This window comes from Petaurus breviceps, unplaced genomic scaffold (assembly GCF_028583685.1).
Source record: "Petaurus breviceps papuanus isolate PSGF00001 unplaced genomic scaffold, PetGlider_PUasm1.0 90397, whole genome shotgun sequence".
NCBI lineage: Eukaryota > Metazoa > Chordata > Mammalia > Diprotodontia > Petauridae > Petaurus > Petaurus breviceps.
Genome location: NW_027187239.1, coordinates 254,256 through 278,039, shown reverse-complemented (window position 1 = coordinate 278,039; position 23,784 = coordinate 254,256). Strand labels below are relative to the sequence as shown.

Sequence of the window (23,784 nt, the reverse complement as noted above, 5' to 3'; positions counted from 1 at the left end):
TATATATATATATATATATATATATATATATATATATATATATATTTCAGTCTCTGTCTGCCTCCCTCCTTCCCTCCTTCTCTCTGTCTCTGTCTCTCCCTCCCCACTTCCTTCCCTCATCCCTTCTCTGTCTCTGTTTCTCTGTCTCTCTCTCTGTCTCTGTCTCTGTTTCTCTGTCTCTCTCTGTCTCTTTCTCTGTCTCTCTATGTTTCTCTGTCTCTCTCTGTCTGTCTCTATCTCTTTCTCTGTCTCTGTGTCTCTCTCTCTCACACACACACACATACACACACATACACACACCCTTTCAAGACAGCTCCCTCCACCATTCTCCTCCCCCACTGTCTCTGTCTCTTCCCTCACCATCTTCCCCAGGACCACAGCGGCCCCATCACTCACCATCCACTTCATGCACACCAGCATATAGGCCAGGTTTTCCACCTCGAAATTCACCAGTGTGAGGAGGGGTGGCCCAACTGTGGGGACAGGGAAGGGCCTGTTAGCAGGGAGGGGCTGCCCTAGGGCTTGATGGAGAGATAGCTTAGCTGAGCAGATGCTGGGGGGGGGGGGGTGTCTAGGGCAAAGGCAGGGGGGACTCAGGATCCAGAGCTGGAAGGGATGGTCCAGGACACTGAGTCTACCAGCCACATTTCACAAAGGAGGAAATTGGTGTCCTCAGGCCTGTTTCTTCATCTTTAAGCTGGGTATAACAATAGCATCTACCCTCCAAGGGTGTTGTGAGGCTCCAATGAGATCACGCAAACCTTGAAATGCTATTTAAATGTCAGCTACTGTTATTTCATGGATGAGGAAGCTATGGCCCTGAAAAGGGGAATGAGTCAGTTCTCGGAACCCAACTCCACTTTAGGGTGAGAGGAATCAGGTTTGAATCCCTGCTCTGTACTACTGCTACTGGTGTGGCCTCCACCAAATCTCTTCCCCTTGCTGGGCCTGTTCCTTCTTTGAGGAGATTGGACCCAACAACCAGAGAATCCCAGAATCTGAGAGTTAGCAGGCACAGAGGAAATGCCCAGAGTGTCTTGTTAGAAGAACAGCAGGAGGCTGGTGTTGCTGGATCAAAGAATACCCAGGGGCAAGGAAAGAAAGAATGGGTTATGAAGGGCTTTGAAGGCCAGACAGAGCATTTTTCATTTGCTCCTGGAAGTGATAGGGAGCCATTGGAGTTTATTGAGTAGGGGAGGACATGATAAGAGCAGCATGTTAGGAAAATCCCTTTGGTGGCTGAGCAAAGGATGGATTGGAGGGGGTGGATTGCAGACAGGCAGACCCCCCCCCCCAGCAGCTACTGCAATAATCCAGGTGTGAGGGATGAGGGTCTGCACCAGGATGGGGGCAGTGTCAGAGGAGAAAAGCAGAAATATTTGAGAGATGCTGCAAAAATGAAGTTGACAGGTCTTGACAACAGCTTGGATAGGAGGGGCAAGATAATGAGAGGAGTCCAGGATGAGTCGTAGGCTGTGAGCCAGGGGGATTGGTCCAGGGGTGGTGCCCTCTGCAGTAACAGGAAAGGTAGGAGTGGGGAGGCTCAGGGGAAAGATGATTTCTGCTTGGAACACGTTGTGCTGAAGATGTCTCCTGGATATCCATTCTGAGATGTTTGAAAGGCAGTTGGAGATGTGAGATCAGAGGTCAGCAGAGAGGCTGGGGCAGGAGAGGGGGATTTAAGAGTGAGCAGCACAGGGAAGATAAATCCAGAGGAGCCAATACGTCCCCAAGTGAAGTGGTACAGAGGGAGAAGAGAAGAGGGCCTGGGCAGAGCCCCAAGGGACACCTGTGGTTAGAAAGTGTGATCTGAAGGAGGACCCAGCAGAGGAGACAGAGAAGGAGTGGTCAGAGAGGGGGGAGGAGAACCAGGGAGAGGGAGGGGGGTCCTGAAGAGCCAGAGAGAAGAGAGGGTGAGCTACAGTGTCAAAAGCCACTGAGAGGTCAAGGAGAATGAGGACTGAGAAAATGCCACTGGATTCAACAACTAAAAGGTCATTAATAACTTTGGAGGGAGCAGTTTCCTTGGAATAATCGGTTTAGAAGTCAGATTGAAAGGGCCTAGCCATAAAGGGCAGAAGAGACACAGGACAGGTGTGGGGATGGAAGGACCAAGGATGGAGGAGAAACGGGCATGCTTTTAGGCAGTAGGAATGAGCCATCAGAGAAGAAACAACTAAAGATCAGTAGGGGTGACAGAGGGGCGATCTGGTGCAGGTGACAGGATGCAATAGAGTTGCTTTAACAAATAGAGGGGTTGGCTGTGTTCAGGAGTTAGGGCACCTCATCATGGGAGACAGAGGTTTAGGAAAAAGAGTGGCAGAAGGCACCTGACTGATGGATGAGGAAGAAGAGAAGAGGGAACTCACAGCAAATGGCTGTTTTTCCTTAAAATTTGAGGCAAGATTCTCAACGGGGGAGGGGAGAGCCATGGGAGGGATGAAAAGGTGTGGAAGAGCTGCTGCAGAGATGGGGATTGATAAAGCAGGTAGCATGGGATTGCCTAGCAGCAGGGAGGGCCCACTTAAGGTTACGTAACTTAGGACCCAGAACAAATGGCTGTGTAATTTTCTCTACCTTCATTTAGCAGCATATGGGTAGGAGTGAAGGTGGCAAATGGTGGGAGTATTCAAGGCTAAGGCTTGGCTGGCCATAATCAGGGGCTAGGTATTCAAGAGAGGAATTTAGTGCACAGTTGAATTAGTTCTGCAAGGGATGGAGATGGCTATTGTAGGGGAATGGCCTGAGGAGAGAATTAAGGCATTAGAGGTTACAGTACAGAGGAACAGCTTTGTAGGGAAAGGCAGAGGGAGAGGTGAAAAGCCACTGTGTTGTGGTCCTTTGGGGAATTCCAGAATTCTTGAGCAAGGAGGTAGTCCCTTTGTGGGTAATGGCAAGCTCACACCCTTGGTCATACCCATTTTGTGCAAGGCTGAGGCAGGGTGGAAAAGAAGCTCTTGGGGAAAATAGGTTGAGGAACTGAATGGTTAGGGTGTTTGAGTAAGAGTCTCTATATACGTTGAAGTTCCCTAACAGAAGGGCAGGAGTTGGGGAAGAGAGGAAAAGGGAGTCAACTTGAGGTCTATAGACAACACCTACTAGGATTTCAGTTGGGTGGTAGATACAAGTAGCATGAACCTCAAAGGGAGAGAGGCTAGAGTGATGGAGGCAGGGAGAGTGTCTGAAAGAGGCAGTGAGGAACAGAGTATCCTAACTCCTTGTCTCCACCAGGGAACCAAGGACAGTAGTGGGAAAATGACCAGGGAGGCTGTATTAGGGGAGGACCAGGTTTCAGTAGGAGCTAGTAGATGGAAGGAGTTGAAGAGGAAAAGATTTAGGATGAAGGAAAGGTTGTTGCCTATGGAACAAGTATTCCAGAGAGCACCACATTTGATTAAGAAGATTAAGAGGTAGCATTTGGTTGGGACTTTAGGGACAGATGTGGAGGAGATGAAAAGATGGGATCTGGTGGGGTGGGGAGGGGGTTTTGATGTTGACTTACAGGGGTTCAGAATCACTTCTCCAGGCTAAAGAGGAAGACTGATCCTCATTTTCATGGGTTCAAGGCTCTTCCCCATTATTACAGTTAAATAATTAAGCCAAGTATCATGCAGACAAGCAATTAATTTAGCAGAGTTGCGGTTGCAAAACAAAGTAGTCAAGAACCTAAAACTTTGGTTTTTGCCAAATAATATACAGTTTGGAAGGAATGGAAAATGGGATAAAAGGGCTAAGACACTGATTTCTTATTGGAGGAGAAGATAGGGTGTGGATGAAGGTTGACTGGACAGTGATTGGGAGAAAATCAGGAGACTGAGGAGAGAAGGAAAGGGGGTCATTTTGTGACATTCTTTAAGTTGGGTGACTCTTGGTGTGTATGTGTTGGGGGCGGGGGGAGGCGTAATCTTGTGAGTTCTCCAAACTCAGGTGACTGAGACTTAACTTCACAAAATGGTGGATAAAGAGAAAATGGAATGCCTACTGCTGTTTCCTGGCCATCTTCCAGCTTATCCACATCCTTCTTAATCTGTGGTCTCCAGAACTGAATGCAATGCTCCAAATAAGGTCTGTCCAGGGCAGAGTTGACTGAGGCAATCTCCACCCTTTATTCCTAGAGGCCTCACCCAGGATCATATGGAATTTTCTTGGTTGCTGCATCCCACTGCTGACTCAGACTGAGCTTGTGGCCCACTAAAGCCCCCAGGTCTTCTTCAGAATGACTGATATGTAGTCATCCTTCCCTATCTTATACTTGTGAGATTGATTTTTTTTTGTGCCCAAGTGCAAAACTTTACATTTATCCCTGTGGGTTTTGTCTTAGACTGAGGCTGATTGTATGACACTCTGGACCTGGAGTCGGGAAGACCTGAGTTCAAATCTGGATTCAGGTATTTTCTAGCTATATGACCCTGAGCAAATCCCTTCATCTCTGCCTGCCTCAGTTTCCCCAACTGCAAAGCAATAACAGCAACTGCCTCCCAGGATTGTTGTGAGGATCAAACCAGATATTTGTAAAGTGCTTGGCACTGCTTGGCATACGGTGGGTACACGTGCCCTCCCTCTCCCCCTTCCACCCCTGGCTTTTGGATACTGGCTCTACTACACTCATCCAGTGTATTACCAACCTATGCCTTTGTCCAAGCCCCACCCAGCCCCAGGTCCTAAGGTCCTAGGAAGGCAGACAGCCGGGGGGGGGGGGTAGGAGCCCTGGGGAACCAGAATACTCACTTAGGAAGAAATATTGGTGTTGGCGGTTGTAGGGCAGGTACCGCCGCTTCTTCTTGCCATACTGAAGGAAAAGGAGGAAAAAGGAGAGCTGGGTGAGGAGGGAAGAATGGCATGGGAACGTACGGAGCTTCTTCTGGAGTCTTGGGTGATGACAGCTGCTTTGGTCATGTGGTGGCCAGAACAAGGGCTTGACTGTCTCCAGTTCCCATGTACCCCATCCTTTCTTCATAAGTAGATAAACAAGACCTGCCTCCTGACTTATTTTTCTACCAGCAGGAGGTAGGCTCAGCATTATCCACACTCTTACCTTCACGTGCCCTTAATGGACAAGGATTCGAAGTCTAGCCTACGGTGTGGGTCAGGGGTTCTGAGAGTGGTTGGATTAGGGGCCTGTCTATGGTTGGGATTAGGGAGGTTGGTCTATGACCAGGATTAAGAGGCCTGGGCAGTGGCTGGGACTAGAAGGGCTGATCAATGTTTGGCATCAAGAAGTTTCAGGGTCCATGCTTGGGGTCAGGGATGGAACAGAATGAAGCCCCTTGGGTCAGATGAGAAACGCTCTCCCCAACCCTAAACTTCTGTCTCCACTTTCAACCCTGAGCTAATGAATCTTGAGCCAGTGAGCAAAGTAAAGAGGGTCTCCCCTCTACCCCTGAACTGGCTCTCAAGCTAGGCTTGGGGGAGCCATGAGGGCCACAGAGCCTAAATTCTGTTCATCTCCTCCTCCCTCCAGAGACTGGAGAGCCACCCTTGGTGGCATGGGGTGTTCAGCCAATACCTCTACTGATGACTCTCCCAGGAGAAAAACAGGGGCCAATGTCACATCTGGGTCCTTGTGGAAGACGTTGGGTTTGGCGTGGTGCTGAAAGTGGCGAAAGTTCCACCAGTGGGCCGAGAAACCCTGTGGAACATGAGGGGGGGACAGCATCAAGTTCAAGGGACAGAAGGCAACAGCACAGGAGTAGAAAGAAGGAAGGAAGGGGCTAGGACCTGAAGGAGCCTATCTGACCGCACACTCCAAAACACCCAGACAAGACAGTCAAGTGAGCTCATGGTTGGATACCCTCCCCCAAGTGAGTTGAGGACATCCCATAAGCCCAGGTCAGTATGTCAGAGGGTCTAGGGGGTCTTGTCCCCTCCCCCCCCCATCACCTCTCTAGAAAAAGACTACTCAAGTGGTGATTTCCCCTCAATTACAGATGGAGTCTTGGTGTTCAATTATGGAATTGTCAGATGTTAAGAGCTAAGAGGGACCATAGGGCAGAACATAAAATGTTAGAGCTGAGGGACCTGAGATGACCTGAATTGACTCATCCAGAACCAACCAACCCCCTTCATTTTTCTGATGAGGAGAGATGAGCTGCCCAACATGACATACTGAGTTAGGGGGCCTCCAAACAAGGCTTCCCAGCATCTAGCCGGGAGCCCTTTGCACTCTACCTGGCCACCTCCCTAAGCTCCAAGGGAAGGGAGCTCTGGCTTTCCTGAGGGAAAGAGGAACAGGTGGACTCTACACACATATCCAGGGCCTGGTCCCCAGTCCTTACCTTCAGTTGCCCCATCACAAACTGCTGGGCCACGTGGTTCCACCTGGACTTCTTGAAGACAGACACATGTCCAAGGTCATGCTGCAGACACCAAGACTGAGCCTGGGGAGAGAAGCCAGATGGGCAGCTCAAAGGGCTTAGCCCAGGATCCCACTCAATGCATTCAATTCGAAAAGCCCTTATTAAGCCCTGTGTGAGAGGCCCTGTCCTTGGTGCTAGACACAAAGAAACAAACCGAAAACCTTCGAAGATCCTTGGTGGAAGGTGGCAGAGAGACACCTATGTAGGATACAAGGTAGAGAATGATGGGGATATGGGGGAGACCCAGACAAAGGGCTCCAGAAAAATCAGAGGAGGACAGATCACTTCAGTTGGGGGAATCAGGGTGGGCTTCAAGGAGGAGGAGGCATCTGAGCTGAGGCTTGAAGGAAAGGGATTTGAAAGCCTCCATGTTATAGGTAGGGTTGCCTAATGGATAGAGCATAAGAACCAGAAAGACCTGGATCACCACACACCCAGCTACGTGCCTCGAGGGCTCTTGGCCTCAGTTTCCTCATTTCATAAACATAGCCCTGACCTCACAGATTTGTTGTGAAACTCAAATGAGAGAACAGGAACTCTGCAAAACTTTATAAATCCCTTTGTAATTGTTGGTTGTTATTATAACAACCCAGGTCTCAGGGTACAGAGAATGACCACAGAAGCAAGAGGGGGCCTTTTGATACCAGGGATCACAGCTCTCATCCCTCTAGAGGGATAGGGCACCTCAGGGGTCATCTAGTCCAGTGCCTTCATTTTACAAAGGAGGAAATTGAAGCCCCGAAAAATGATTTGCCCAGGGTCACACAGCTGGTCAGTATATGAGGCAGGATTGGAATTCACATCTTCCTGACTACAAGATGAATACTCCACCCATCTGCCCTGGGGTCATCAAGCAGAGAAGGAATGTGAAACTGAGTTGGACAAGTAACCAGCTAACCTTTCCTGACTGCTCAGGGCCTTGAATGCTAGACTAAGGTTTATTCTTTGCTCAACAGGAGCCACTGAAGAATTTCAACATCAGACTTGTCTTTGCTTCTGATCTTGCCTTGGTAAGAGGTGGGGTGAGACTTCTGAGCCAGGGAGGTAACAGCAGGGTTTGTTCACCTTTCCCTTCATCCCCACCCCCTACTCCACTCCACAGTCTGGAAATCTGATTTGCACCAGGAGGGGGGGGGGGGAGTCCCTGTGGATACAGTGTGAGTGTGGGGTGTGGGGACCTTCAAGGCAACTCAGTCTGAAGAAACCTCATTTACACAAAAGATAAAGAAGTAACAGTATCTACCCTGGGATGCAGCTCCATCCACACCTCCTCCCCTTGCACTTAAAATGAGTTATTTCAATTAACAAAAATTCAGTAAAAACAGATTTTCAGGAGCCCTTGTCCATCTGCTATACAAAATGATGGCCCATGTTCATACAGCCATATCTCAATTATCGAGGCTGGATGACAGCCAGCTTTGGCTTAGACAGACTCCCACATTCTGTGAGTCCTCCAGGTCCCCAGCCCAAGGAAGCTCACCTGAGAGACGGCCAGGACCACAGCAGCGAGGATGGTGGGGCCCCAGCCAGGGCCCAGGAGGTAGATCACCAGCCAAGCAAGCCCCTCCATGAGCAGGATGTGCCCCAACATGAGAGAGAAGAACTCAGTATCGGCCTCAAACAGCTTCATGTCCTCTGCAGCCTTGCGCAGGGCACGGAAATCTTCAATCAGCTGCTCCTAGTGGGGAGAGAGGAGGGGTGAGTCGGGCAGGTGTCTGGGTCTATCCCAGCCCTAAATCTAGGATCCTGAGTCTTCTGCCCAGTCCCCATTTGGGGGCACAGCCCATCTCCTTGGCCAGGCAGGAAGAAGGCAAGCACACATCACTCTCCATAAGTTCTTCTCTCTCTGAGGGGTGAAAGGGATCTCCAGAGTAAAGGAGGCCAGCTTGTGTGGTGGTGAGCTCCCTGTCCCTGGAGGCTTTGTTGTAGAGAAGAGGTCGGATGCCCTCAGAGATGCCCTAGCACCTGTGAAATCCTACAACTGTGTGAGTTTATGATTGAAGCACAATTGTCCCATTCTACAGATGAGAAAACCGAGGCCTCTGGAGGGCAGCGCCTGACCCAAGGTCACCCTTGGGTGGGACGCCCAAATCCAACACTATTCCCATGTCACCATAGTGGATGCAATGGTTATGACTTGGGGGTCTGAGAAAGAGGTGCTGAGGGTGGTCCAGAGGATGGGTCAGCAAAGAAGGGATTTTAAATAAGTGCCATCCATCCATCCATCCATCCATCCAAGACTTCTCATTCATCCATTCTTCTATTCAATGAACAGCCAGTGAGTAGGATTCTAGAAGCTTTTCCCCACTTATCATTTCACTGCATCCTTCCAGAGGACCCGGACTGTCCGGAAGAACCTTATTACCATTTAAGGCAGCCATTGTGGAATGGAAAGAGTAAGGCACATAGACTAGATTGTTCTCGAACTCTCTGTCTACAGCTTACTTCCTCTAACACCTTGGGCAGCTCCTTTGCCATCCCTGGGCCTTAGCTTCTCATCTATAAAATGAGAAGGCTGGACTAGGCAATCTCTGACGTCTCTCCAAGACCTTATAATATAATGGGGAGCCATGGGAGTTTTTTGAGTGATGGAGGGATGAGGTTAGGCTTTGGGAATTGGGGGATACTTGGTTGTGTCCTGGTGGCACAGGGTGTGTGGTGCCTCATCTCTTCTGCAAAGAAAGGGATCTTAACTCACATTTTGCTGTCGGTCGTGGCTGGGCTCTCCAGGGGCCAACTCCCCAATCAGCAGGGGCTTCAGGAACTTCCTCACAAAACACAGGTCCTGGTGGAAGGCGTGGAAAGCATCCTGGGTGGGGAGAAGAGATGCTCGGACAGTCACAGACAAGGCCCACAGGAGAGGGAGGCGGATCACCACTGCCCTAGCCCAACAGGCTCCCACCAGCCCTGCTTCTTCTCCACCCCCTCGGTGGCCAGCCTGAATCAGCAGCCTGGGTCTGTGGCTCTAGAGCCTTTACAACAGTTGAAATTGTTTGCTTGCTGCATATCTCCCCCATCAGACTGGGGGGAGGGGAGTGTCTTCTGCTTTTCTTCGCAGCCTTAGCTCTTAGTACTTAGTAGGCTTTTAATCTCATGCTTGATTACCCATAAGGCAACGGTGTAAATATAAGCTATTGGGATCCTGTTGTGAACCCTTCCTGTTACTGCCCTTTGAAAATTGGATTGACTGTTTTGGACAGCTCTCCAGAAGACCTTTATCCTTGGATTTTCAGTTCTTGCCCTCTGATGGGACAGCCATAGCCCCACACCGAGAGGAAATTACAGAATCTCCGACTAGGAAGCCTTGGAAGCCCTCTCGTCCATGCGGACTCTGAACAGTGATAGCTTCTCCAGCACCATCCTCAACAGGGGCCCTTTAGCCCCCCCCCCCCACACACACACACAGACACACTTTCAGAGGCAGCCCCTTCTCTTTCCATACAACTGTGATGGTTAAGGATCTTGCTGCCTGCATCTGTCCCCTCCCAGTTCTGCCTGGGACCAAGCAGAACAAATCTAATTGAACTTCCCTTCTTCGTGACAGACAGCCCTTCAAATCCTCAGAGAAAGCTACATTCCTCCCCTCCCCCTCCCTTCCATTTTTTTCTTCTCTAGGCCCTTCAACCCAGGGCCCAAAGCCCACGGCCATCTTGGCTACTCTCTTCTGGATAGCTCCTAGCTCATCTCTATCCTTCCCAAAATAGGACACCCCCAGCTGAATCCAACCTTCTCCAAGATGGAGTCCAGCAAGATGACTGCCTCCCTCTTCACTGCCCCCTGGGAAGGCATGAGTTCTTTGGCTACCCCAATGACCTATTAACTCACACAGAGCTTGCAGTCTGCCCAAACTCCCAGACCTTTTAAAAGGAGTTCTTGTCTGACACCCTCCCCCCCACCCCACCCCCTGCCATTCACACTCAGGAAGCTGATTCAAAAAAAAAAAAACCATTTTGTTCAAACAAGTTTAATTCATGTCTCCTGTCATTACACCAGCCACCTCTGGAAGTACTCCATCTCTAACTGTAGTGACCAAGATTGATCCTGGAGAAGAGGTGAGACAATGCTCCCCCTTGTAGAAGTGGGGGGGGGGGGGCTATGGGTGTGGACTATTGTAAACACTGTCAGTCACTGTGGATGTGTTGGTTGGTTTGGGTCAGTTTGTGATTTGTTTTCTTTTAAAATCTTTTTAATAAGGCATGGCTCCTTGCAGGGGGGAAGGAGCATCATATTTGGAAATGAAGGTGATGTAAAAAACAAAAGATGTCCATAAAAATCAGATAAAAATCATATACTGACAATATTCTGCCCAAATAGCCCCTGACCCCTCTCCACCAAGAGGGCAGAGGTTGGCTGTGCTATGGGTCCATCCCTCCCCTTTCAGGGAGTTGTTCACGAAGCTGATTTTCTAAACCCACATGTAGGAATGAATGGGTGTGTATGTGTGTGGTGGGGGTATATGAACATATATAAAACACACACATTTATGTATGTATGTACATATATGTATAGATACACATATATTCAATATCATCTTATTATATTTGACCCTTCATTCTAAACTACGAATACCTTGATCGCTCTTGATCCTGGCCTATCAGGGTGAGCTAACCCTCTCAGATTTCTGTCACGGGAAGATCTGATCAGCATGCCATCTTATTATGCCTTTATTCAAACCAGTTATAAAAATGATAAATGGCATCGGGTAGATCCCTGGGGCACTCCACTAGAGACTTCCCTATTGGCTGCTATTGACCCATTGAAGATTGTTCATTGGGTCTGGTCACTGAACCAGGTCTGAAGACACCTGACTGTTCTATCACAAAGACCAGAGTTTTCCAGGTTTCCTCCCCCCGCCGCCCCCCGAAGACTGGCATGAGAGACTTTTTCAAATGCTTTGCTGAAATCTTAACACTGAGGATGTTCCTTGCAGCATTCCTAGATTGACCTGTCAAAAAGAGGGAGTGAGGCTGGCCTGTCATTGCCTCTCCTTGGTGAAGCCGTACTGGAGTTTTTGTGATCATCACTTCCCTTTTAAATGCCCACTGACGATCCGATGCTGAATGAATCAAGCAGAAAAGGAAGGGGGAGGCATCTTCTGGAAGGCAGATTCTCAAATGTTCTTGTCTCAGGACGCCTTTATGCTTTTCAAATTATTAAGCTCCTCTCCCCAGGAGCTTTTGTTCATGTGGGTTATATATATATATTGTTATTCACCATAATAGGAAATGTTCTAATATATTATAGAGCATATTATATAATATAGTAATGTGAGAGATTAAATATTAATCCAATATCCAATGTATTATTATAATATAGTATAATGATAATTTTTTATTATACTATTATTAAAATGGCTTTGACTTGAGTATTCCTGAAAGGTCTCAACATCCCACTTTGAGATCTGCTGCTCTGGACAATCTCCTTCCCCTGGAATCTGTGGAGGAACTAGGGCCTAGGATAGGGGCGTGGTGGTGCTGGGCCCCTGGCAGTGGGGCCAGCTGAGGGAGCAGAGCTGCATTACAAGGCAGCCAAGGCATGGGGGGTGGGGGGTCTCCAGACTGACCCAGGGAGGAAGCTGTACTATTCCCTGCCCCCCCCACATACACACCCATTGGCACCTTAGGCCAAGTTATAGTCACTGGACTTGTCTCAATACTGGCTGCCCATGCCCTTGCTGACTGACCTTGGTGGTGCTGACTGAGCTAGGTGGTGCAGTCAATACAGCCTTAGCCCTGGAATCAGGAGGACCTGAGTTCAAATCTGTTCTTGGACACTCACTAGCTGTGTGACCCTGGGCAAATTATCTCAACCCAACTGCCTCCCCAAAAGCCCCACTTCTCTTTGGGCCTCCATTTCCCACCATTAAAATGAGAGCATTGCATCAAGGCTCCTTCTAACTTTAAACCCTAGGGGCCTGGCTGAGTGGAAGGGCCAAGCCAAGTTCTCACCTCCCTGGAAATGAATTCCACCTGAGGGAAGGAGGAAGCCTGGGCCTCCAGTCCTTCTCCTCATTAGGAGCAGGCTGTGGAAGGAGCCCTGGCTGCCCTGCACTTAGATGACTTGGCTTAGTCAGTCAGTGACCATGTCCCAGGCAGGTGCTGAGCTCGGAGCTCAACTCTTGCCTCTATTAATTCCTGTTTGGCTCTTGCCTTTTCTAGGTCTCAGTTTCCTTATCTGTAAGATGGGGGGAGGGGGCATGTTGGGCTCTCCTAAGATTGGGAAGGAGCATGAATTCAGCCCTACCCAGGCTGGGAGACAATGGATGAGAGGGCAGGGGCCAGGCTGAAGCAGACAGACCCTCAGGGAGCTCTGAGACCCAGTCTGGAGGCCACACACACACACACACACATGCCACACGCATGCACACACACCACACACATGCACACATGCACCACACCCATACACACGCCACACACATGCACCACGCCCATACATACACACTCATACATACTACACACATGCACATCACACACGTGCACATACCACACAGTGCACCACGCCCATATATACACACCCACACATACCACACACATGCACACACCACACACATGCACCACACCCATACATACATACTCACGCATACCACACACATGCATGCACACACACACCACATACACGAACATAACCCCCTACGGATTTCTATTAATAGCGTCCGCTCTGGGGGTGAGGTCACTACTGGCCTCTTCCCCATCTGGCCGCAACCCAGCTGGGGATGAGTCACGTTTCCTGTTCCCCCAGAGGCACTTCCCGTCTCCCTGGATACCTCAGCAAGGTACAGGATGGGGGGCTACTATTCAGTGTGTGAACAGAGGGGCAGGCAGGGGAGATGTTGTCTTATTCCAGATGGGCTTGGAGTCACAGAAGATCCCCCTCTCCCTGACAAACTCTTACAGCCCTGTGACCCTGGGCAAATCACTTGTCCTTTCTGAGCCTCAATTCCTTCATCTCTAAAATGGGAATAGAGGGCTGGCATGAGTATCAGACCTGATCATGCCCATGAATGGTCTGCCAACGCTGATGCATTATATGCCAGCCAGTGTGATGATTTTTTTGGACTAGACTTGTGAGGTCAGGCCTTGTCAGCACCTGTAACTTCTGGTCTTTGAGATTTCCAGGGCACACAGCAAGGCTAGGTACTCACAGGCTATGTGACCAGCAGGGCCTGAAGGCTGGAATTAACCCCTGGTGTTCCTGACTCTGAGACCTAGTGCTCCAGCCCCTGCCACAGTGATCCTTAAAAACGGTCCTTATATTAGTAGATAAGAATATTTCAGTGGGCTTTCTGTACAACCCTGTGAAATAAGGGAACACAGCCTTGATATTCCCACTTTACAGACAAACATATGAGGTTCAGAAAAGGGATTTGTCCAAGATCTAGAGAAAGGTGGCCAGCCCAACTGGAGAGAGCCCTGGCCTGGTGTGCGATGTGAGTTTGACTGCTGGCCCTGCCACTCCCTAAGCAATCACTCAGCTCTCCTCCAGAAAAAAGAAGGTGCTGAGCCTTTCTCTGTCTCCCTCATGGGGCCCTGGTGAGGAGAGTGCTCAGGAGGTCCTCAAGCATCATGGGAAGACAAGGTGTGCCATAGATGCGCAGGAGAAGCAAATAAGAGTCCCACAGTCCATCTCGTAGATGAGCAAATTGCCGGAGATGTTCATCGGAGGCATGAAAGGCAAGTCATACATGTGGGACCAAAGGGAGAAGCCCAGGACTGGTTTGCAATGGGGAAAGCTTCACGGAGGAGGAAGCATTTGAGTCAGGCTTTCAGAGATGGGTAAGAACTCAACAGGCAAACAAGGGGAAGGCACAGAGAACAGGTTGGATGTGGGAGACAGCTGTGTATGTGCAGTAGCCAAGTCAAGGAGCATTGATTAAACACCCACTATGTGTCGGCACTGTATATCGGTAGACCTGAAAGTGTGAAAAGTGGGGGCTGGGTGGCACCATTTTGGGGAGGGCCTTGAAGAATTTAAAGAGGGTCTCTTGAATAGCCAGGTGGGGCAGTCTGAATTCTCTTCACTAGGTAATAGGGAGCTAATGAAGAGTTCTGAGCAAAGCAGACCTGGATATGAGATGCAGAGAACTGTGTATAAGAAATGTTAGTCTGGGGTCCAAGAGAAAGGAGGGAGCTTGAGGAGGGATGTGGAGAGGATCAGATGGATCCGAACACCCTCTCTCCCTCCCCCTCCTGGCATACTGTGTGTGGTGGTTGCCATATGCAGAAGATTCAACTCCTGATTGACTGCAAGAAGGCTGAGCCTGATGCTGCGAGTCTGTGTAAGGGGCAGAGGCTTCCAGAGAGGACCCCCAGGCAGAAACAGGGAGCAAACTTGAATGTCAGGCTGGAGTCAGGCAGCCAGAGGGGAGGCCAGCCTCCAGTTTTCCCTCCATCTCCAATGCTTGCAACCCCAGAGATGACTGAGACCGACTCTGCCCTTGGTAAGATCATTGCCCCTGTTGGAGCTGAAGTCTTTGATTGCCCTCCAGCTCAATGGCTTCTTTCCTATGGCCTTTTCTGTGGTCCATTACAGTCTGAGTAACTCCCCCGACTTCTATTTACTGTCTTGCTTGGATAAATGGGCTTTGCTTGCTTGCTTTTGTGGTAGGAAGGAGCTAAGCTGGAAACAATAATCTAAGAGCCATCCCTCCCCTTGAGAGAATTCAGGGAAGCAGCTTCTCAGTTTCTTAGACCCATACCCTTACGTAAGAAATATCTACAGCATGGCAGATGGATATAATTCTAGCCTGATATCCTTCTTAGACACTGGTGGGGAGGCTGTGGTTTGCAAAAGTAAGAATGAAAGCCAGGCCAGGTCATAGATGGGAATAGAGAACCAGGTGCTAACCTCTTGGGGGTGCCCTGCCCACCTACTTTAGTTCTGAGGCATCTTACATAATCAGTCCTCCTTCTCTCTGCCAGCTACCACTGCACACCCTGCAGGCATCAAGATTCTGGGATCCCATGTAAAGCGCCGGGGAAGCTTTTGAGGGGAGGAGGACCAGTATCTGTCTGGGTGGGGTGGCACGTGGTGAGTGGCTCAGCCCGCTGCACTCACCTTTGATCTCACTATGGTTACTTCGAGGTGGCTTGGAATGTCATTCCCCCCCCCCCCCACCCCAGTCACCTTAGAGGAGGGGCGATCTACCAGCCTCCCCCAAGCACACACAAGCTTTTTCCCAGCTTCCCTCTTCAGCTACAGGGAGAAGCAGCCTAGGTTTAAGCAGCACCATGAGTCTGCCTTGGGTTTTCAGGGGGTACTACATGTCTCAGGAGCCTGTGTGGAGTTCAGCAGCTTTCAGAGCCCAGTCTGAAAGGAAGCCAAGAGTCTGGCCATAGTATCGTAGGAGGTTCAACGATGAGCAGCTCTAATTCTGAGTCACAGAGTAGGGAAGAACAAGACAGTGGCCAGGACTTTGCTTGGCATCCTCATTGTTTTCCTAGGAAGCAATGATAATCTCTACAATGCTCCCGGGTTCTCAGGCTGTGTGCCCTGTGACTACTACTGGCTTTCTGTGATGACATCCTCCGAGTACCTCAGCCTTGTAGTGTTAGGTGAAGTCCAACAGAGCCGGTGAGACTCTGGGCGGCCCCAAGTCCTAGGCTCTAGAGTTCCTTCTAGCTCCGATGTTTGATGTTCAAAGATCCTTCTCAGCTCAGACGTTCCAAGTCCTGCTTCCTTCCAGTTCTGACATCCAGGGTCTAATACTTCTCTTGGCACTATCCATTTTGTGTTCAGCTCTAACATTCTGGATTCTACATTCTGGGTTGTAAAGTCCCTTTCATCGCTAACATTCTGGGTTCCAAGGTCCCTTCTGGCTCTAATGTGCTATGTTCTAAAGTCCCTTTCAGAGCTAATATTCTACATCCTGTGTTCTAAGGACCTTTCTGACTGACATTTTATGTTTTAAGGTTCCTTTCAGCCTTTATCATTCTAAGGTCTCTCAGCACTGATATTTTACACTCTGTATTCTGAGATGCCTTCAAGTTCTGACATTCTATGTTCCACCGATTTCTGTGCTAATGACATTCTGTGTTCTACGACCTCTCCCAGCTGTGACCTATATTCTAAGGTCACTCTATGGGTCTGATCTCTGTGTACTCTGTGTGGGGCCTTTAGGCTTCCGTGGGCAAATCCCCAGGTTACTGACTGAGCCCTAATCTCTCAGTAGCTGCTTTGTCCTGCTCTCCCCCATGACTGGCATCAAAGGTGTGCTGATAAATGTTCTCTCTGAGGGGAATATGCCTATGACATGCTTGGAAGTTTGAGCCACGATTACAAAATTTCTGACATTTTCATAAGTCTAGATAATCAACAAAACAGCGAGGGAAGTCCAGATTTGTAGCCTTTGCTGATTTCTGGAGTGTGAATGCTCACACCAAAAATATAACAATAGGGCCGGCTAGGTGGTGCAGTGAATAGAGCACCAGTCTGGAGTCAGGAGGACCTGAGTTCAAATGCTGCCTGGGACGCTTGACTCTCAGTGGCTGTGTGATCCTGGGCAAGTCACTTAATGCTGATTGCCTCCAAAAGAAAATATAGCAGCAAGCTCTCCTGAGCCAGTACAAGCTGGCTCTGCCTTACCATTAAGATGCTTGTCCTCTGCCTCTGCCTGAGCTTCCCTGACCTCTTCCTACAGGATGCCCTCCCTGGGCTCCCCCTGCGCTGCCTCCATGTGATGACCTTCTGCCTCCTCTGGGCATACCTTACACATGCCCAGTTATTTACATATTGTCTCCCCATTAGAATGTAAGCCTCTGGGGGGCAGGAATAATTCTTGGCCCCCCCACACACACACATACAAGCTTAGCCTGACACATAAGTATTTAATTGATGCTTTTGACCAAATGACCAATAACCAGCTAGTGTAGGTGCAGAGTGGGTGGGTGGCTCCCTTCCAAGAGGTTGCCCTGGCCTGAAAAGCAGCCCATCACTATCTCCTAGGATGCCTAACCTATGACCTCACTTAAAACAACCAGAGGAATGTCCTGCCAAGAGGAATGTGGGAACTCCGACAGGGCTGGGTGGGACAAAGAGAGAAGAGAGCTAATAATAACGTACCAACCCCCCTCACATAGAAAGCACTTTCCTGCGGAGTGACCAGCCCAGAGGCAGCAACTGAAGGCCCCACTCCCCTGGGAACGAAACTCAGACCAAACAATTCCTGCCCTCCCAGACAGCACCTCCAGACGTCCAGGGCCAGCCCTGCACACCGCCACCTGATAAGGAGGGCGTTTCCCGCTCTGAACCATAGTCTCGGCTTGATCTGACATCCGCTAAAGGCTGCCGTCTGTGTGGCTCGAGCTGGACTGTCTTGTCCAGACTGTCTGGAGCTGGCCGGTCCTTCGGGCATGCCTTTGGTCCGTCTCCTCAGACCTCTGGTTAGAATGCATATGTTGTGGCTGTTGTTTTAATCATCTTTCAATCTCGTTCTCCTGATCCCTTTTGGTAATTTTACAGATGAGGAAACTGAGGCAAACAGGGTTAAGCAACTTGTCCAGGGTCACACAGCTAGTAAGTGTCTGAGGCCAAATTTGAACTCAGGCCTTCCTGACTCCAGGCTTGGCATTCTTTACTGTGCCAGCTAGCTGACCCTTAGAATGCATATTACACACACACACACACACACACACACACACACACATCTGGATCCTGGATTCAGTTGTTTAAATTAGTCAATTCAATAAGCAAAAATGTAGTGAGAGCCCAACCCCATGTTAGGCACTGTGGGGAGCTAAGGGAAGGAAGAAAGGGGACCTACCCCTCAAGAGATGTGTCATCCTGTTTTCTCTGCATCTGGAATTAGGGCCCTGGGTTCAGATTTCAGGTCTGCTACTTATCACCTGTACTATCTGGAGCAAGCTCTTTCACCTCTATGGGCCTCGGTTTACCCATCTGAAAAATGACCTCTGCAGCTTCTTTTTGCTCTAAGCCCAGGACCAGATGAACCGAAAGCTCTATTACTCCCTCCATGTGGCCAGAAGGTGTCTGTGGTCCCTCCCAGCTCTCACTAGGTGCCAGAGCTCAACTGAGTGGTTAGACAAAAAAGTGTGGAGTTCTGAGAAGGGAGACCACTATAGAACTGTGCAATCAGGGTGGGCTTCCTGGTGAAGGTAGGCCTTAAGGGAAGAGCAGGATTTGGATGAGGGGAGGGGAGGAGGCTGGTATGGCCTCATTCCTACTCAGCTTATGGGACAACTATTGCTTCATGCCCCCTGGCCCTAGTTTCTCAAGGAGAGCTGGCCAGAGACATAGCTTTCCACTGCTGAGTGTTCAAAGTTCTGGGCTGAGGCCCCTTGACCCAAAAGCACTCTAGCTTCCTATGAACAGCCTCCCAGTTACTGGTCTTCTGGACTTAGGTCCTGGACTCTCAGGGGACAGTCTTGGAGGGCCAGAAAGGCCTGTTTGTATCCTGAGCACGGAGAAAAGAGCTGGAAAATGGGTGAGCTGCGAGGCAGGGCTAGTCTTGCAGGCAAGTGGAGAAAAGGGGGCTACGTTCCTGGCAGAGGAGGATTGGGGTGGCCCCTGCTTTCACTGACATCATTAGAGAGCCATTTCTTGGCTACTGAAGGACTCTCGGGCTTTCAGAGTGCCCTGGGAGAGGCTACACCTCAAGCTCCCTTGATCAGTACTTTGGAGGGGAATCTGACTGGCAGCCTGCTGAGCGAGTTCAGGCAGAGAGCTTGAGGGCAGAGCCAGAAAGAGAGGCAGGAATCACCAAAGATGTTGCCTTCTTCACAAAATTCACCTAATATTTTTGGTTTCCTGGGACCAAGAAGCAGTGGGTTATACCACAAAGACGGCTGAACCTGGAGTCCCAAGACCTGAGTTCAGATCCCAGTTCCACATCATCCTTGATGTGTGACAGATGACAAGCTATTACCTTCCTCTGGGCCTCTGTTTGCTCATTTATGAAATGGGGATAACAATGATTCTTCCTTTAGAGCAGAGTGAAAGCAGGACGGTGTGCTTGGGAGGTAGTGAGCTCCCCATCCCTTGTGGCCTCTAAGCAGAGCAGTCTCTGAGGTCCCACCTCCCCAGCACTGGAATTTTAATCTACAATGCCCAGGACTGGGGTGAAGAAATGTTATCTAACATGGCTGTTTATACAGTTGTGAAGCCCTGATGGTGTTGTGGGCAGGCCGCCCCTTTCATTTGGAACCCCTCTCGCTTTCTCAACTACCCACCCCCTCAACACAGAGGGAGCTGCTCTTCCAGGAGCTCCACCCGGGTGGAAAAGGGCCTGGCACGTGCTGGCCAGCCTGGGGAGAACAGTGACTCACTGAAACCCAGGGCTGGTGCCCGGCATGGCTGTCTGAGCCAGTCTCCTGGAAGCCAGCCGCTGGGGCCCTGCCCCTCTTGCCTTCCTGCCTGTGCAGGGGATCTGCCTCCCTCTGGAAGCTAAGCTTGGCCCCTGCCTCCCTGCACTGGTCCAAGGAAGGGGCCCCAGGTGGGGGGACCTGACCAGAAACGCTCTCTTAAAGACAGCAGGCAGGATTAGCTAAGGCAACCTTCCGAGGAGGCTAGACCTTGGCCACTTACTCCCTGGGGAACTCTGGGCAAGGTCCTTCTCCTCTCTCAGTCTCAGTTTCCGCATCTGAAAAGTGGGGATTCAAGGAGCCTGAGGGTCATCATTTGGGAACTGCCCGCAGTCTCGGCTGGGTCTTTTCGTTAAGATTAGGGCGGAGGGAAAAGCAAAAGTGGTCCCTCCTCCCATGCCTGTCCAGCCCCTAGCACCCTCTCCTGGGACACACAGGCCCCACTCTCTAACCAGCCCCTGGTATGTCACCTCAGTCCTCCAGGGATGTCATAAGGAAAACCCTTTGTCAGAGCCCTGTGAGTAACAGCCGGGACTCGCACCCCAACCTCTGGCAGGAGGCTCCCGGCACTGCTGTTCCCCCTCTCCTCTGTGGCTCGAAGGGTCAGCAGGGCCCCCCCCCCCCGACACCGGGCCTGCGCAGCCGGGGCGCCTCACCTGGCCCGTCCCTTTCCAGGAGCTGCCTTTGACCAGGCACCCTGGGACGGGAATTGGGAGGCCCCCACCCCGGCCCGCAGCGGCGAGCCCAGGAGCGGGGCCGGGGGCCGGACAGAGGCTCGCCCCGCCCAGCTCCCTCCGAAGGACAAGGTCCCCAAAGCGGAGGCAGCCGCGGAGTGCGCTGGGGAGCGTGTCGGAGAGGGGGCGAAGGTCTCCTTACCGTAGCATCCTCTCCCGCATGGTGGCTGATGAGACGGCTGCCTCCAGGGTGCCGATCAGCCCACCGGGTGATGTCATACACCTTCCGCTCTACCACCAGCCACTTGTCCGTGGGCAGGCAATGCTTCCGGATCTCCTCCCAGCTGTAGGTGGGCATGGGGGTCTCTCGCGCCCCGCTTCCCTCCCCCGGCTCCCCCATGGCCCCTCTCCTTGCCCCCGCCTCCGGCTCCGCCTGGCTGCCCCCTGTCCCTCCGCTCCTTCCGGACGCCGGGGCAGCGGCCCCCTCTCCCCCGGCGGTCCTCTCTCCCCTCCTCCCGGGCTCCTCTCCCTCCGCAGCCACCTTGCCTGCCCTTCTCCCTTCCCAGAGGCTCTCTCCGCCTCAAAGAACTTTTCCCCCCCTTATAAATCCATTGACAGCGGAGCTCAGCCTCGCCCCCTCCTTCTCCTCCACATCCTCCTCTCTCGTCATCCTCTGGCCGTTCCACAGCCACCGGGAGTAGATAGCCTGGGCACCAATCCAAGCCCTGTGTCAACAGGCCTGGGAACCTGCCATTGGCTGGCCTGGGCTACAGGAAGGGTTGCCCCTGAATCAGGGAGCTTGTCACTGCCCCCTCCAAACACCGTCCCCTTTTCCCCAGACTGCCCCACCCTAGGGCTGCCCGGAAAGGCAAAGCACAAAATACCTAGCATGGGTCCCGAGCAGGATTTGAACTCAGACCTTCCTGATTCCAAGGCACTGCGCCGCCTAGGGGAGCAGAAGAAGGGGGCGGCGGAAAGCGGGTTTGGGAATCAAGACTTGCCTGAGACCCTGGGAAACTCGCTTAACCTCAGTTTCCTCATCTGTAAAACAGCACCTGCCTCCCAAAAGTGGATCAAATGGGAAATGTTTGTAGAGTGCTTTACAAGCCTCAAAGAATCACAGAAGTGATAATAATAATTATTGCTCATTAAAACAAGTAGCTTTTAGTTTCACCTGGGGTCACATCACCCCCGTGCCTCTGCAGAGGTGGGGAGGCTAGGGAGAGAGGAGAAAGGATGCATCCTTCCTTGCCGAAGCCCCATTTACAAAGCACTTTCTATACAGCCCCAGAGAGCACAGGCATTCACAGTCCCATTTTACTGAACCGGAAACTGAGGTCCAGAGAGCACCAGAGATCTAGCATTGGAAAGGACTTGGGAGAGCCAGCAAGTCCTGGGGATCAGACATTCAGAGCTGGGAGGGAGCCTGGAGGCCGGGTAGCCCAGCCCCCTCAGTGTGGTGCGAAGTGAAGAAGGTATCAATGGGAGAGAAGGCTGTGGTACAGGAGATGTAAGAACGGACAATCGGGACCTCGAGGGGGGAGGGCCCCTTGAGGAGCCAGACAGCCCAGCCCTCTCTTTTTACAGATGAAGTTCCCAGAAGGCCCGAGTTTCATGGGGAGGGAGCAGCAGTACAGGAATTTCGAACCCAGGCCCTCTTACTCTTCCCAATGCAACATGCAGCACTCTCTCTTTACTGGTTTCTCTCCATTTCAAGTGACTCCTCCAGGGTCTGTGAGACCCACAAGTGTCAGAGAGGGGCTGTAGACCCTTTAAGCCTCTCCCCTGACCCCAAGTTTGAGAGCCTAAATACACTGAGTTGTCCCCTCAGGAAGAATGCCCAGCTTGGAAGGTGTTTGTAGGGGAGATTCCTGGGATCAGAAGGAATTGGGATTGGAGGGGCCTGGCCAGTGTTGGCTGCCCTCACCCCCCCCTCCACCATCCCCCACCCCAGCATCCCAGCCCTTCCTTCTGCTTATGATCTAGGTGACCTTGGCCAAGTGAGAGCCCCTCTGGGCCTCCCTTCTAGGACTAGCTCTGGGGTCATTTATGATCTGATGGTCAGTCCTGAGACCTCAGCCATCCCTTCCTTCTGGCCTCCCAAGCCTCTAGCCTCATGTCCCTCCCCTTCCCAGACAGAGCTGCTGTGGGCAGTGCTTCCACCATGGCTGGGGAAGTGATTGGTTGGGAGCCAGGTCCCCCAAGGAGGGGCAGGGGCAGGGCCACGTATGACCTGGAGCCAGGAGCTGCCCACAGGGCTGGCACCATCCAAGTGAGGGGCCCCTGCCAATCGTAGACAGGAAAACCAGGAGGAGGGAGTGGGAGACATTGGCCGTCAGCTCCTTGTCTCTGGGGTGGCGGGCAGACGAGGGGCCCTGTTTGCCCCGACTGAGTACGCTTCACTCTGGCTGGCACCCGAAGGGCTGTCATTTATCCGATTTATCCAATGCTTTAAGGTTTTCAAAGCCCTTCACATATACATCTCATGTATCCTTCACAGCAGCCCTAGGAGGTAGGTGCAATCTTATCACCATTTTACAGACAAGGAAACTGAGGCTGATAGCAGTTAAGTGACTTCCTCAAGGTCCCACAGCTAGTAATAGTCTAGGTCAGGATTTGAACTCAGTCCTTCCTGACTCCAAGTCCAGGTCTTTATCCCCTGTGCCACCTAAGGACGAGAACAGAAAGATGTGCAGAGAATAAGAGAGAAATGGAGACACCAAGACACTGCCTACCCCAGGATAAAGCCTTCCTGGTTCTGGCATCAAAAGTGGTCTTGCTCAGTTCTTTCAATCATATATGACTGGGGAAACTGTCCAGAATTAAGTGACTTGCCCAGGGTCACCAGCTAGTAAATATCTGAGGCCAGATTTGAACTCAGGTCTCCCTAACTCCAGGCAGAGTTCTCAATCCACAGTGCCGTCCAGCTGCCCTGGGTTCAAATTCTGATGTGACCTTGGACAAATACCCTTCCCTCTCTGGGCCTCAGTTTCCTCATCTGTAAAATGTGGGGGTTAGTTCAGATGATCTCTGAGCTAGTGATTACAGAGCACGTTCAGGTTTTCCAAGGGCTTATGTTATCTCAGCTGATGAGGCAGGACAGAGATGGAATCGGAGGCTCCAGGGAGGAGGGTCCCATGATCCCAGAACCCGGAGCCCCCATCAGGGACCGAGGTAAGGCCATGAGCTATTACATCCCAGCCCTCCCTGGAAAAGCTCCTTCCTTCAAAGGAAGTCCCTCTGGGCCTTGGCTACCCAAGTCTCCTGTATCTCCATGGAAAGGGACCATGGGCCTTTGGAAAAAGGAAGCAAAAAACCAACTGCCCCCAGAGGCAGGGAGACAGCTGCCCTGAGGCCCTCTGGGTGGAGGGCTGGGGCCACCCCACCTGTGAGTGACCTGGCTGCACCCCGCCCCCAGCAGGCCAGCTGATGCTCTAG

At 51.2% G+C, this 23,784-nt stretch overlaps 2 protein-coding genes across 3 annotated transcripts in view; both read right to left on the bottom strand.

Annotated features, from left to right (window-relative positions):
- The window catches only part of FADS3 (fatty acid desaturase 3), a 25,611-nt gene extending 4,561 nt beyond the window's left edge, over window positions 1-21,050 (bottom strand). Inside the window, exons 1-7 of one of the 2 annotated variants that reach the window (XM_069108519.1) lie at window positions 20,549-21,050; window positions 9,055-9,165; window positions 7,837-8,034; window positions 6,276-6,377; window positions 5,507-5,629; window positions 4,729-4,789; window positions 397-473 (exon numbers count right to left, since the gene is read on the bottom strand). In XM_069108519.1, coding sequence (XP_068964620.1) covers window positions 397-473; window positions 4,729-4,789; window positions 5,507-5,629; window positions 6,276-6,377; window positions 7,837-8,034; window positions 9,055-9,165; window positions 20,549-20,746 — 870 coding nt within the window. In that variant the 5' untranslated portion in view covers window positions 20,747-21,050. Of the gene's footprint in view, window positions 1-396; window positions 474-4,728; window positions 4,790-5,506; window positions 5,630-6,275; window positions 6,378-7,836; window positions 8,035-9,054; window positions 9,166-10,082; window positions 10,186-20,548 lie in introns of those variants that run through there. The other variant, XM_069108520.1, reaches the window with a different exon arrangement.
- The window catches only part of TMEM258 (transmembrane protein 258), a 428,372-nt gene that overhangs the window by 156,826 nt on the left and 247,762 nt on the right, over window positions 1-23,784 (bottom strand). The gene's annotated exons all lie outside the window — the stretch shown is intronic.